We start from the raw sequence: 15,481 nt of genomic DNA, 5'->3' as shown, positions 1-15,481 counted from the left end.
TCTAACGTAGGATTTCAGTCGAAATCCATTAATCGATCTAGAAAACTCTGACTGCACCCAATTCAGTTCCTGTGAATTCTTAAGGTTGCCTTGTATTTATATTTCGACTTCTTCGAAACTGAAATTTTATATCAGACCCAACGTATGTGAGATATCAACTGATTTTTTCACTAACATTTTAATACCTCCGGAGAAGTCGAAATAAATAATGGATAGCATATTTAAACTCATTGCAACCTTAGAAATTCATAGGACTTAAAATGAGTGCAATCGGAGCTTTCTAAGTCAATCAATGGATTTTGACCGAAACCCACTAATTGACCTAGAGAACTCTGATTGCACCCGTTTTAGGTACTGTGATTTATTAGGATGTAAAGAGTTCAAATACGTTATCCATTACTTATTTTAATTTCTCTGGATGTGTTAAAATGTTCTTTGAAAAATTGACTAAAATCCAACATTGGGTCTAATATAAAATCTCACATCCGGAGAAGTCGAAATAAATAATGGAGGACATATTTGGACTCCTTACAACTTCAGGAATCCACAGAACCTGAAATGGATACAATCTAAGCTCTCTACGTCAATTAATATATTTCGATTGAAATCGGTTGAAATCCCATGTTGAGCCTGATATAAGATCCCACATTCGAAGAAATCGAAATAAACAATGGAGGATAGATTTAGACACTTTGCAATCTCAAGAATCCATAGGACCTGAAATGGTGTAATCAAGAATTTTCTAGATCGATTAATGGATTTCGATCGAAATAGGCCGAAATCCCACATTGGGCCTGATATGAAATCATATCAGGCCCATGTGGGATTTAGATCGAAATCCATTAATCGATCTAAAAAATTCCGATTGTACCTATTTTAGTTTCTGTGGATTCCTAAGGTTCAAGGAGTCCAAATTTGTCCACCATTGTTTATTTCGACTTCTACGAAGGTGAAATTTTATATCAGACCTAATGTATGTGAGATATCATCCGATTCTTTCATTTTAGGTCCTGTGAATTTCTAAGGTGATAAGGAGTTCAGACATGATATCCATTATTATTTTTTATTTTTCCTGGTGGAGGTGTTTTGAAAAAAATAAATTGAATAGAATAAATCGATAAATGAGAAAGAGACTAACTTTCCACTATTGATAATCCAGTTAGCTTCATTGACTATCCTTGGGATGACCGATTCGATCTAACAAAAAATTTTTACTGGCCACCAGGATAAATCGGGAAACGCTCAGCGGACAATCCAAGAGTCCAACATTCTTTGATTGAGATCTCCATTTGGAAAAAAAATTCCTATAAATATCATAACTGAAATCAAATCATAGATATATAGATAATAATTTAAATATTCTACCGTGACATTATAATTCTTTGATGATACTAACTTTTCATAAATAGGGATAGAGAGTGGAGAGAGAAATTAAGGTTGTATGACGTTGATAGGAGTAGAATAGAAAAATTAAATAAATTAATATAACTTTAAATAATAATTAAAGTATAGTATGCTTTTTTTTTAGTAAATTTAAAAAATTAGATGCGTTTTTTTTTATATAAATTTCCGATTTCCGTCTAAACAAAAGGCAACATTCAGTGCTAGTTGACTAATAAATAGGGCAATAAAGTTGTCAAACTCCATCTTCGAATTCCAAACTGTAGCTCCGCAGGACTTTGTGCATGCATAACTGATGCATGTGAATAAGAGAAAACGGTGCTGCCACATCAAACAATTCGGCAGAGAACACTGAAATTGTTTTCAGATGATAAATAAAGAAACCAGTAATTTAAATTGGCAACATTGAGAAATTGAGAGTTCAAGGAAGAGAAAGCATTCATAGTTGCATAGAATAGTTCTTCAGGTTTGCACTAAATATACAGACATTACTTGTCTTCAGAAACAATCTAGAAGTTCAACAGCAATAACTTAGACAAAAGGGATGACATTTTAAAGTTTCATCCATTACTAGCACCAGATAGATATAACTTGCATGATGTAGTTTGGTCAAACAAAGGTCCAGTTGAGGAACATGAAGGCAAGACAATGCGGCGAGTCATCGTCATTCAGGACTTTCCATGCCACAGCTTGCTCGTAGGATGCCGGCCTCCCCATGCTCGACAAGCAGATGCCGGGAGGAAGGCAAGCAAAACCCTACAATTTGAGGGAACGTGGATTTGGTTTCAAGCAAAACCTTACAATTTGAGAGAACAAAGTATCACTGATTTGAGGTGGTTGTGCATACCTGCTGCATGATCTTGGGGAACTCTGAGCAAAGTGCTTTCCGACCGTTGTCATCGAGAATCCTTTCGAGTGTGATGTCCTGCAGAGCAATCAAGGTGGTCTCAAGCATATCCAGCCCGGCTTGGTTCGAGAATGTGAACACCGGTGAAGCCTGCAAATCGCAATCAATATCTCTGTATCGAACGAAGAACTACAATTCGAAAAGGGAAGGATCCGCGCTATCTATCTCTCGAAGGAACAAAAAGATTGTATTTGCGCTAGCACTTGCCTTCAAAGAACAACACATGATTGCATCAGTGTGGTGCCACAGCAGTTTGAGCAAAGCATCACTAGCTTGTGGTTCTGCTCGGAAAAGTTCGACCCCAGAATGAGACCTGGAGGAGTTAAAACGGTCAGATATTTGAACAGATGCGAGAACAAATTCTTCATTAAGGAATGCCGGACGATAAATAGAAAGCAGGATCACTGGCCGACCGACCGTTGTTAGGTTAAAAGTACCTATAGCTTGTAGAAATCCATTGCGCAAGCGTGTGAGCTTCAGGGGAACCAGGTGGATTCTTGACTCCAAGCTGATTACCAGGACGAGAAGGTGAAATTGCCATAGCAACTCTCTGCACCGAGGTGACCACACTTCTAACATACTGTCGGGCCATTGTTGCCACACTATCTCGCAGGTGATTATCGTAAGTGAACTGGAAGGCGATTGTAAGGACAGACCGCAGATTGTAAGCGCCGGAGCTAGAATCAGTAACAGAGCGAGCAGTCCCCCCGGAGCCAGTCTCGAGTGTGGATGCCAAATCGAGTGTTCGTGTAGCCGAAGGAGAATCCTACAATGTTGCATTAGGTAAACCACCATTTGCCTTTAAATTTCATAGGGAAAACAGATGTGCATAATCTGAGATATCGAGGAACTATAATCTTAAATTTCATGCAGAATACGAGTTAAAAAATACCCAACTGATTTAAGATCCAGTGGTATGACACGAAAACCTGATGGTAGTAATGGAAGATCATCATCGAAAGATTCATCGATAGGTGCAAAAACAAGCTGAGCACAAGCACCAGCAGCATTTTCATCAATTCCACTGCAAAGCTGCCATAGATGATCGATGGCGAAAATTATAGTCGAATAAGATACCGATCTTGATGATGAAATGTTCTTTTTGAAAACTTGTAAACCACAAACCTGGAGCAAGTATAAATCCCTCGGTAAAATTATATCATCCTGATTAAAACCATGCCCTTCGAGCCTGACCACCTCCAAGAACTGCAATAACAAATTAAGATGCTAAACCATCTCAAGAAAAAAAACACCGATGATCGATAAAAACTAGATAAGGATCTTAACTTTTATAGTTAATTACCTCTTCATGTTCAGCAGTGTGTGCAAGAGGAAGTATGACTTGACTACCCAAAAATCCACCACTAGGCCGAACACCAGGGACTGCAAAAGGGCAAGCTCTCAAAGAGGCAGCAGAATATGCATCGATGCCACAATCTGCCCATTCAGAGCGATGCTCCCTCAAGAAACGAACCAACATAGCTGGAGGAACATTCTACATGTGCAATTAGTCATGTTCATTTAGAATCATTAACCCACACGAAAGCTCATAAAAGAACACGAATAATGTTGATCGCTTCACCTGCAGCAGCATGGATGCTTTTGCACAAAGAATTCCACTACCGAGAGCTGAAAACATCGTTGAGGAATTAGCATGAGTATCGAATAGTTTATTTGGAGAAGAATTTATAGCAATTGTGACATCCTCAATCCCATCGCTACCCAGTAACGACCAACCATCATCGACAAATCCATTCACAGCATCATTAAAACCTCTGTCATATGACCACAAGTTCGTAAGTGTCAATACAAACGGCTAGCACATAATCATGATGGCTCAAATACCTGCTCAGTCGCTGACTGAAAGTCCTCAAGATAGCAGGTTGTCGCCCCATACTGAATGGAACTTCACCATTACTCTCATGGGCAATTTGCCTGAGGTGCCGAAGTGCCTGTAAAATCATCAGTGGGTGATAAATTGAGCATAATTGAAATCGGTCGGGAAAAAGAATACTGCTTACTGCAATGGTTGTTTTCTGTGCTAAAATTTTCGGCGATTCATACAAGGGTCTGAGAACCTCAGGTACACTCCATGCCTAATATCAAAGATGTTGTGAGAATATTATGGAAACGATAACTCATTTAAGACTCGAATGAACTTAAACTCACATCTAAATCAACATGATCCACTATGTGAATCATTGATCCACCACCGTCACACGGCCGAATTAGAGAACCACTGGGAAGCATTTCAGCTTTAACAAAATTGGGAACCGATGGACCGGGAGGACCACCAGTTGTAGGTGTCAAAGACCGTTCACAGACCTAGGCAAAATTAAGTATTAGGTCGATGATTGCTTGGTGACAGAGAATAGAAATTGTAGAAAATTGCCAAACAATAAAACGATGAGGAGCCGATACCACAAGGCTGCCGTCTTCCAGAGCTGTTGTGTACCTCAGTGTCCAGAAATCTCGTGCTACTGCCAGTGTAGTCGGTGCGTATGTCTGTTCATATGAGAATAGAGTGAAGACAATTCAACAGAAGAACAATTCTGAATCAATCAGTATTACTGTAAGCACATGATCAAACCTGCATGTAGACAAGTTCGATATTCCCACCATTGGCTGTAGGAATTACCGTAAGCACATCAAGGCAACGACAATCACGATACCATGATTGACGATCTTTGAGAATCTCTGCAACCTAAGAACACCAACCAGCAAATATGATTTGTGTGGGAAGAGAAATTGCATTGACATAAAGCGATATGAATCCCATGGGCAATCTCTCACCTTTGTGGGTTCTAAACCCACAAGGCCACAGGCTCTAGCTGCTACTCCACTGCAATTGTGAGAAACAGCGATGATTCCAATGGAATCCGGACCAGGCTATGGAGGATAAAATGAAAATCAACTTAGAACACAAAATTCAATCGATGAACTGAGAAAAATGTCTGATTTCACTTCACCTTCATCCCAACCATTTGAACCCAATCGACAGCAGTTCCAGTAGCCTTTGAAAGGAACTGTGTCAATGTCTCCTCGGCAATAGCAAGGAGACTAAAAATGTTCAGAAAAGAACGAGCCAGTTAGCGACGACGAAAGCAATCACAAAGTTATGTTAGAAGCCATAGATGAACAAGAAAGTCCAATTACCCAGCTGGGTTGTTTGCATCTCTAGGCGGATGCTGAGGTGTTGGGTTTTGTTGATGGTGGTGCTGACCACTTGCAACTACAGATTCGCAACTGTTATCGGTGGTTGCTACAGATGTCTGAATTTTCAATTAACAAGTACAAAGATCAGAAGCAGAACGATATGATCTCAGGAACAAATACTAAAATAGAAAATTGATTGAATGAATTCCCCCAAAAAACACAAGCATATATTCAGAGACCAGTTCATGTAGAACAAACCTTGGAAACAACATTACTGTTAGATTTTAGCCTTGAAGAAACATGGTACTGCTTGATCAAAGTAGCAAAATATATTGATCGTGACCATATGCAAACTTACACTATGAATTTGCTGGCGCATGTAGCCATTCTCATAGACGAGTTGCGAAACCTGCTTCTGCAGACGGTCATTTTCCTCCATCAGCAGTTTGTTCATAGCATTCAGCTTGCGGTTCACTGTTTGGAGACGAGAAGCTTCCTTTCGTTGCTTCTCCCGACATCTGCAAATGAAGGCACAATTTTCACGCACTACTCAGAAGTTTATGGATCATCACATTCAATCAAAACAGTATCTGATTAAAGCATAAACGGATAGAAATCCAGCTAAAAGTAACAGTGTTGAATTTTAAGAGTACAGGACATTTTTGAGGCTTGGAAACTTTGTTCATTGATGGAATTCCACTTTCTTACAAAAAGCAACCTCATTTACTGCATAGTTAAGTAGGCATTAACATTGCAGGCTTTAATTAATGCACATCAGTATAGCTGCCTTGCACAAAAAGATTAAGCAAAAATTTAATGATAGCAACACTAGTCATCAAGTCGACTAACGCATCCCCAAAATTTACTGAGTGAGAAGAGTTAACCAAAGAAAGTGGAGGAGGGAGAAAAAATCTAGGATTTCAGAAACAGAAAGCCAAATCGAAACAAGCAATAATCAGCAGACAACAATGAAATCATGCAAAATAAGTAAACTTCTCTGCTGCAACGACCCAAAATCAAATGATCAACAAAATCTTTCCGGAAAAGAAGAGATTCAGAGAATATTGCAGGGAATAATAAATGCAACAGTTTAAATATGGAGACTCTCATGGTAATCGATTCAAACAGTAAAAAAGGTTAAAAAAAAAAATTACTTGTTAAATATAAGACTGCAGATTATATGAATTATAGTTTTCAAGTCTCCAACTGAATACTTCTTCAGCTATCCTGGTGTTTTCACGATAAGATCAGCTCGATTAGATGAAGGAGCTCGTGAAGAAATGAGAATTTATGAACGAACAAAGAAGGCCGCCTTTGTGCAGCAACGGGAAAATCAATCAAGATGTTTGTTTTTTCTTCCATCCAACAGATTAAAAGACCAGGACTCCGGGTTCCGTGAATCCATTACCTCCGATTCTGGAACCAGACTTTGATCTGCTTGGGCTCGATGTTGGAGAGGATGGGGCACTCCCGTATGAGTTGTTGCCTCCTCAGCGAGCTCGGCTTCGGGCATTCGCTGTAGACTCTCTCGAGCGCATCCACCTGCTCCGGCGTGTACCTCACGTACTTCCCCGCCTCCAACGCCGCCGCATGCTGCTGTGCTTTCCCCGCCTCCTTTCCGCTCGCTACCATCTCCATCACTCCGCCTCGAGAAAGAAAAACCCCTAAAAATCCAACCTTCCCCCGTCCACCACACTCGCCGCCTTCAGAAACCCCCCGCCGCCCCCTTCCTCCGGCTCCTAGGCAGAGGCAGCAGCAGGAGCATCACCGCCTCTCAGGCCGAGGCGAGCCCCATCATCCTCTGCTCCTCGGAAGCAACCATTGCCCTGGAAAAGCAAGACCAAGGGAGGCAGAAAGGAGGCGTCTTGCTACGAGAATATGCTGGGCTGGGGCCTTTTATTCACAATGAACTGGGTGGTGGCTTCGGTTTCGGTGCTGTGTGCGGTGCGGTAGCTAAAGTGAGAGCGAGCGGCGATGTGGTCTTTTGATGTCCTCTTCTCTCTCACGCCCCCTCATTAATTTAACAAAGTTGGAGGTTTTCTATTCTTTGGAGGAATTGTTTATGGGCAGATCTGTGGCTGCTCCTTTGTGCTGTTTCTGCGCTTGGCTCGGCCTGCGCTGCTGCTGATGTTGCTGCTGTTGCCACTGCAGGTGTCTCAGCGAAAAGAGAGAGAGAGGGGCTCTGAGCGAACACATAAAAAGTGCTTTCGCTGCCTTCAATGCTTCACCTATCAAATCAAAGCAATGGAGCGATGCCCATGTTGCCGAGGAGACTCCACCTCCATGGACCATCACAGCATGCTCCATCTCGCCATGGATGCAGCATACGTCAGCCTCTTCCTTTCCTTCTTTCCTTTCCTTTTCTACAGAGTTTATCTAAAGAATTACAACAATCGAAATTTGATGACGACTAACAAACAAATGCCCGTATACAATTCTCATATATGTGATGGCGCCATTATTGGAAACGACAAGCAGAAAAAAAATATGTATAATTACAGTAATTAAATTTGTGTTGGCACCATAATTACCAAAATTTACCAGAATCTCTGCAGCAATGCAGCAGGATCTTTTGCCGCCCTGATTAGATTTGTCTCTCTACTCCACCCTTCAACTCTCCTGCTCTCTCTCTCTCTCTCTCTCTCTCTCTCTCACGCACACACTGCCCCCCAAGACGAAGCCTGATTCAAGTAAACTTTTATGCGTATTTATTTGTTTTCTTCAGAGAAGATTAACAGAGGATAATTTAAATGCTGTTTATTTGTCTTCTTTAGGCAGTGATGTGTGATTGGAACAGGAAGATGGAGGTTTTACTGTATTCTTGCTGTTAATGGGCATTAGTCAATGCGTCGGCGCCGAATCTGGAGTCAAAGATGGGAGATTTAATGTTCAACAACATTTTTTTTATAAAAAAACAGACAAAATTTATTCTGTGGTATTGTTGCATTAATGTTCTTCTATATAGAGAGAAAGAGATGAAGTGTGTTTAGTTCAATAACAAAATTTTGATAAGTTAGAGATACAAATTATTTAAGAATTAGATGAAAAGATTAGGAATAAGAAGATTAGTGGGGGATTCTCAGATATGTTAATTATAAGGAGCATAATGAACTAGTTGAATACTAGGGCCCAAAATTAGGGAACAAAGCATGATGGATCTCAAATTAAATTCTTCATTGGATTTAATACATTATAGTGGATTTTTTTTACTATTTTTATACTGAAGAAATATAGCTTACTACACCATATATGTCATGCTCAAATAATAAACGACCAATTACATGTGCCACAATTATTAAATGTTAGTGGATGCATCAATCATATTGTTTGAACAAGTTCTTCATACTTCTTGTAATGGTGTTGACAATGAGGTATGAATCCTTAGTTTCATATATCGATATAATTAGTTACCTTAAAACATGCTTGGCTATCTCTAACAATGAAAGTGAACGAAATAGAAGTAATTTTGCATGCCTTGCAATCCAAGAGAAGAATGCCAAGGGACCCCATACAATGCAAGGACAAAGCATGAATGTATTTAGTTTGAACTAGCAAAGTAGTGTCCAAACATATTAAACCCTAACAGAAAACCTAAAGCTACTTTTGATGCAGTGGAGTGAGGAGGGACACCCCAACACCAACCTTCACTTTGTTACTCTTCTCCACCTTCTTATTCTTAGTACATTTTAAAATTTCATATCTTTTTGGTTCTTTTCTTTTTCTCGATTGGTAATTATATGGTTCGATAACCATAATTAACTACTAATATGAAAAAACAACCAAGAAATTCAATGACTAATTTAGTCGAGAGAAAATATAACGTTCTATTGAGGAAGTCAAGTTATGAAATTGTTTCATTTTTTTGTTTTCATAAAAGAAAAAAAAAAGGAAGATTTTGGCAGTGGAAAAAGGAGAGAATGTTGGCCACACCACAAACACAAAACAAAGCCCCTCCCTTCACTCCCAAGCTTGCCTTCAACTTTTTTTGTTCTCTCTCTCTCTTTCACTCCACAAAAGAAAAGAGAAAGAAGAGAAGGAGAAAAGGCTGGTTATGGAGAGGGGAAAAAAAGGCATCAGCTTTCTGTTTTCCAAAGGTTGACATCCACACACTTTGATTAATTGTCTTAACTACCTAATTTTATTTCATATGCAAATATTTTTTGTCACTGATAAATTCAGGGAGAAGGAATAAGAAGAAACAATTAATGTGTGATGATGAGGAGTGTAGGAGTCAGTCAATGTGCATAAGGTGTCTTCCTGTCTCCTATTCAGTATCATGACTCTTCTCACTTTTCTCATGCTTCCTTTTCCTTGTCTATCTTCTTTTTATCAATTCCATCTTCTTCTCGTTCCTTTCTTCTTCTTCTTCTTCTTCCTTTTTCAAAAATCAAACCAAAAATATAAATGAAACTGATCACAGAATAAATAAACTTTATGGGCCCAGTAAGTGGCCTTATGGCGGCCGCGTGCTCTGGCCTTGCCTTTGCGTGTTTCCCACATCTCACACACTTTGTTTTTGTTTTTGTTTTTCTCACTGTACTCTGTTTTTTTTTTTTTGAGTTTTTATTTTAAAAAATTTCATCAGTCATAACATTTGGTAATATGTGTATGTAAACAAAATATTTAAGCTGTGATTCATCAAAGGAACTAATTAATTAGCTCGAATTGATAGAGTTTGCATGCATGGAACCATGAGTGGAAGGGCTTCATGCAATGCGTGCATGGGTTCATGATTAAGAACCCTAGCAGGAGTGCCTCTGATAATGAATGACTTGAGAATTCTGTTTCAGCATAGTCATTTGCATGCAAACCATCATTTATAGGCATTTTAAGCAATAATTACTCACGAGGATTGATGCATTTTCAATGAGCTATGTGTGATCTTGTATAGAGATTGTCAAGGATCATTCATGTCCCCTCATATTACAATGAAGGATTATTCAAAATTTTAAAGCTGAATCTGAAGCAAAAAAACCAAGCAACTGTTCAAGAACTTGCAGTATAACAAGCAGACATCACACACTGGGCCAACATGATCCATTCATCCATTAAGTATATCTCGCAACACCATTATATAGTTCATAGCTTTCTACAAAAAACATATCAGAGCAATGCAAAGATCACTTTTGGTCTTCAAAAATAGATGAACAGACATAAAACAAAGGAACATGACTGACTGACAATTTAAACATTTGAGGAAGTGGATAACTCTGGTCGACTCACAAGGTCTCTAAAACCCTATATCCACCTCAGTGATGCTGGCCCATGGCCGATCAACAAACTTGAGAAGCGAGTGAGGTCCAGATTTCTCACCATGGGTGTCAACTCAGCTTCATGTGGCACACAACCTAACTGCCTCTCCATCCTGCTCAAGTACTCCACTACCCTCATTGACTTTCGATCATTTCATCGAACTTTTGTTGGGCATCAGAAACCGTGCACAGCTTTGTAGCATCCTCCTCCAAGTGTTAGTGTGAATGTGAGGCTTGTGCATTTGGAGCTCTCTCGTCCATTCACTGGGAGATGCAGCTACTTCATTTCCTTACAAACTTCTTTTCAGAGCCTCAAAATCGTAGAAGATTGAGCATCACATGTATCCTCTTTGTGCGTTTCACAACAAAGGATTTATCGCTCCAGGATTGTAGAATTGTCAAATCAAATAAGAATTGATTCCTAACCAAATTGGGAGAAATATCTTTGCATATGGTGATCTGTTTAATTTACTTTTTTATCTCTCCTACACATAGGGGATCGAGATTTTTTGCCAAACAACAAAGGATTTATCTCTCTTTTCACAAGGCAAAGAATTTTGAAATTCTGCTGGAATTGAAATATGCAAATTTGATTTTACTTTCTTTTTTTTTGCAAATCTTATTTGGGAGCCGTATCATGATCAGACAATGATAAGGAAAAAAATATTCTTTTTCATTTTACTATTTAAAAAAAGTTACCTTTTTTTGCAAAATACTTTTTGTAGATTAAAAATTGTTAAAATAGGAAATGGAAGTTTGGAAATTATCAAAAGTACCATTTTAGGCTAAAATACGAGCCCCTACTTTGAAATTCAATATTGCAAAGGTATAAGCCGCAAAGGACTATATGAATGAATATAAGATATCTACAAGGGGCAAAACGTAATTAATTATACCAGGGCAAAGATGTCAATGAATTATATATAATAAGTAGCGTCGAGAAGTAAAAGAAGACCTTTTCCCTCACCGCCTTCGCACTTCTGCCGACGATCTCAGCCTCCGTCGCCGTCGCCGTGGAAGCATGACCAGCACCTCGTCTCGCAAGGTCGACTTCCCCCCTTTTTCGGTTTCTTGTTGTTTTTTTTTTTTTTTATCGATCGGCCCTCTCTCATGTGTCGTCTCTCGATTCCGCGTGTTCCTCTTTATACTTCACTCGTATGGCGACTTCTGATGCCCTCGATTGCAGATGTTGAGCAAGATCGCCAACAATAGGCTTCAGAAAGAGCTGTCTGAATGGCAAGTCAACCCCCCGGCCGGTTTCAAACACAAGGTCACCGATAACCTTCAAAGGTTGACTCTTGATCGTCATGTCGCTCTTCTTACCCTACTTTCAACATGTGTTTTAATTTTAGGTCGATTTCCTTTTTGGTTTGCTTTTTGTGCCCAACTATAGTTTGTTTGTGTGTTCTGATAAGGTGGATTATTGAAGTGATTGGAGCACCCGGGACGCTATATGCCAACGAGAAATACCAGCTGCAAGTTGATTTTCCGGAACATTATCCCATGGAAGCTCCGCAAGTAAGGAAAACTTTCAAATTGTCTGCCATGATTAATTTTTTTCCCCTAAAAAAATGTAAGAAAAGATGAAATATTAATTGATGGGTTTGTTCAGGTTATATTTCTGCATCCTGCGCCTCTTCATCCTCACATCTATAGCAATGGACATATATGTTTAGGTAATCCTCCTGATTTCGCTGACAACTTGGTTAAACTTTGTCTGATAAAAGACTATCATTTTGTCACAGAGATTAGTTGTTTGAAGTGATATTCTGTCCTTCAAGTGTTGATAAATGTCTGTATTTTCTATGTGAAAGTCCAATTTTGTTTCTATCCATTTTCTGTACTCATGATGTACTGATTTATGAAGTTACAAAAACTAAAAGTCGAAATTATTGTCTTATTAACTATTTGTTGCCTAGTTGTTGCATAGCCATGTGGGCATCGGCTTGATGCATCAGGTATTGGAAAATGCAAAACATTGCAATGTCTTTTGACGGATCTATTATTGCTAGGAAAAAAAACTTTTTTTGATCTTCCATTTGAACTGAGAAGATTCACTTGAAGGATACTTCTGACATGATATCAACATAATATATTTATTCATAACATTGGATTGTGAGATCCTTCATGCACTCTAATATTTGGAACAGTTCATAATTTATTATGGTGATACAAAAAAATTTCACCCCATTTTCATGAATCGTAGATTTACTCAGAAAATGCTAATTTTCTACAGTGTGATAAGTTCTTTGTTACTCATTTATACTTACTTTTTTATTCCTGCCCGTCTAATGTCTTGGCTCCTTAACATTTGGCACAAAGTTTCATCAAATACCTTATGCTGTGAGGGTACTGCAAGGGCTGAGAATTATATCCAATCTAGGATCTATGAAAATTCAAGAATGAGGATTTTACTGGAATTTATACTGAAGTACGGAATTAATGCACCCTTGGAATGGATATGGTTAGAGGGAATTCTGTTTGTTGGGTTTATTTTCTTTTCATTTTTGTTAGCGATGGGTTTATACTGAAGTATCTGGAACTTATTTTTCTTAGATTTGTTGTTCAAACTTCCAAATCTATTAACAAGATCTACTTCCATGATCTTGTTTTTTAGCACTTGGGTATGTTGGTGTAGGGGCACCCATTCTATAATTTCTGCAAGAAGATATAATTGTTTCTGCTATTTTATTTTGTTGCATGCATGATCAGTTGATGTCAAGTATTACCAATATACACATTACACTACTTATACTGCAGTTCTTTCCAAAATTTGCTTCTCAATTTCTTATGATTTAGCTTCTAATTATTTCGTATTAAAACCATTCTCGCCCGTAGGGAATCATTTATTAATTGTCCAAATCACAATATAGCATTTATCTATTGGGAAGTGTTGGATTTATTTGGACTGTAATTTGCTAGTACAAGAACACAGCCTTCATCATTTGTTCAAAAATATTTCATGATGTTTTCCAGCACAGCTAAGTTGGTGGTAACATTTATCTTTGTATGCTTCTTCATTTCATAGTTGATTTGAAGTCTTAGGTAACATTTGTACCTATAGTATTCATCATCACCTTGGTATATAATGGATTTGTTTGACGGGGTATTGTGACAGTTCTAGGAATCTGAAATTTCATAATTTTTAAGCTTTGATTTCCATTACATTAGTGAATAAAATGTTTGTATCACTATTTGTAATCAAACACCAAAAAAAAAGAAAAGTGGATAAATTGATAACTTCTTGTGATTATAATATTCTTATATACAAACACAATTGATAATGGGAATATGACTGTTTGACTACCTATCATTGTTCAAAATTTTGATTTTCTACAGATTAATCTTTGTTTTCTTGATATGCTTTTGCCTTCTCGGTAACAAATGGATGGGTAGGCAGCACCATAAGTAAGAAAATATTCTGACATTCATATAATTAATCAAGAAATGTTAAAAAGAAACACTATACTGAATTGTTCAATTTTATCTCTTTGTAAGGTTAAGAGGTAGAAGATGAAGTTAGCTATTATTATTTTCTTACTTGCTCAGAATGTTAATTTAGGTCTCAAATGAAAGGCCTAATGACTTGACATAACTTCCATAACAGTGGATGATGACTATGATAACTAGTAATTTTCTTTCATATGGGGATAATATCACACGAAGTGTGGGCTTCCTCCATGATCGTTGTGGTTACCACCATCCATTGAATTTGACTAGTAGAGAGTCCTGCTTTAAGCATGGATAAGTTGTCGTAGGCGGTCTTTCAATTTTATCATATTCTTGTTGTGTGAATGTATGCACTTGCCTGCAGGCTGCTGATTGCTTGAAGATGTAATCATATTGTCCTCCAAGTCAATTGTTGTATTTATTCCATGCTGTTTTGGTTATTGTCTGTTAAGTTTCGATTTCATCTTCACTCCCCAATCTAGCAATTAGAATATGTGCTCATGTTGTTCCTTCTACATCTTATGCATACTTCTTTTCTTCTTAAGCTTGAACATAAGACCTCCATGTGGATTTGACATTTAAAAGCATTTGCTAGATTATGTTGATTTTGTTTGTTCTGAGAACAAGTGTTTCAAACATTCACCCTATCGGTGTCTAGCAGATATCTTGTATGATTCCTGGTCACCGGCAATGACCGTAAGCTCTGTCTGCATCAGCATTTTATCCATGTTATCAAGCTCCACAGCGAAGGTGATCATCTATCTCCAAACCTACACTAGCAATCGTGTCAATTTTAATATAGAAACTGACATCTTTCTCATTCTCGTCAGGAACGTCCACCCGACAATGATCGGTATGTGAAGAATTGTAGGAATGGAAGATCTCCAAAAGAGACTAGGTGGTGGTTCCATGATGACAAAGTCTAAAACTGAAGGACACTGGCCTTTTCAGTCCTTAACGCACAGAAGATCCATCTTCTTCTTTGTCGAGCAGGCTTACCAGATCATTTCAACCAGTGATTATATTTATCCTTCTTTTTTTTTTGCTTTATTTGGTAATTGTAAAGAGGATCTTAGTTATCGAACAATACAATAACATGATGGCATGCGGCTAAATCAAACTTGTGCAATACTTATATTTTTGTGTTATTTACCCTTCTTTTTTTCCTCAAATACAGATCGGAAGAAATCATGCCATGCCCTTTTCAAAAATCAAAGGTGCATATTTTAGCTCGATCTATGATGATACAGTGTGTGCTTGAGAAACTTGAGTTATTTGTTTAGATACTCTAAATCTTTTAGGTGGTTCATTTTTA

The 15,481-nt window shown here is 38.2% G+C and overlaps 2 protein-coding genes across 2 annotated transcripts; one reads left to right on the top strand and one right to left on the bottom strand.

The window, feature by feature from the left end:
* Positions 1–1,821: 1,821 nt before the first annotated feature.
* Positions 1,822–7,861, bottom strand: LOC122055490 (homeobox-leucine zipper protein HOX32-like). The gene is made up of 18 exons (XM_042616952.1): positions 6,873–7,861; positions 5,823–5,982; positions 5,465–5,580; positions 5,278–5,368; positions 5,102–5,197; positions 4,899–5,012; positions 4,730–4,813; positions 4,478–4,633; positions 4,330–4,404; positions 4,154–4,260; positions 3,891–4,083; positions 3,612–3,803; positions 3,434–3,514; positions 3,206–3,340; positions 2,746–3,074; positions 2,516–2,621; positions 2,249–2,398; positions 1,822–2,157 (listed from the first exon to the last, which is right to left on the bottom strand). Exons 1-18 carry the CDS (start codon positions 7,100–7,102, stop codon positions 2,011–2,013), a joined length of 2,562 nt encoding a protein of 853 aa, XP_042472886.1. The 5' UTR covers positions 7,103–7,861; the 3' UTR covers positions 1,822–2,010.
* Positions 7,862–11,642: 3,781 nt separating this feature from the next.
* LOC122055492 (probable ubiquitin-conjugating enzyme E2 16) lies at positions 11,643–15,332 on the top strand. Its single transcript, XM_042616954.1, has 6 exons — positions 11,643–11,761; positions 11,903–12,006; positions 12,132–12,234; positions 12,329–12,392; positions 14,828–14,916; positions 14,997–15,332. The coding sequence occupies exons 1-6, from the start codon at positions 11,738–11,740 to the stop codon at positions 15,090–15,092; spliced, it is 480 nt and encodes a 159-aa protein (XP_042472888.1). The 5' UTR covers positions 11,643–11,737; the 3' UTR covers positions 15,093–15,332.
* The last annotated feature ends 149 nt before the right edge of the window (positions 15,333–15,481 follow it).

The sequence above is a fragment of the Zingiber officinale genome, chromosome 3B, assembly GCF_018446385.1.
Source record: "Zingiber officinale cultivar Zhangliang chromosome 3B, Zo_v1.1, whole genome shotgun sequence".
NCBI lineage: Eukaryota > Viridiplantae > Streptophyta > Magnoliopsida > Zingiberales > Zingiberaceae > Zingiber > Zingiber officinale.
The sequence above is the reverse complement of the archived record's forward strand: the minus strand, read 5'-3'. Positions and strand labels throughout refer to the sequence as shown.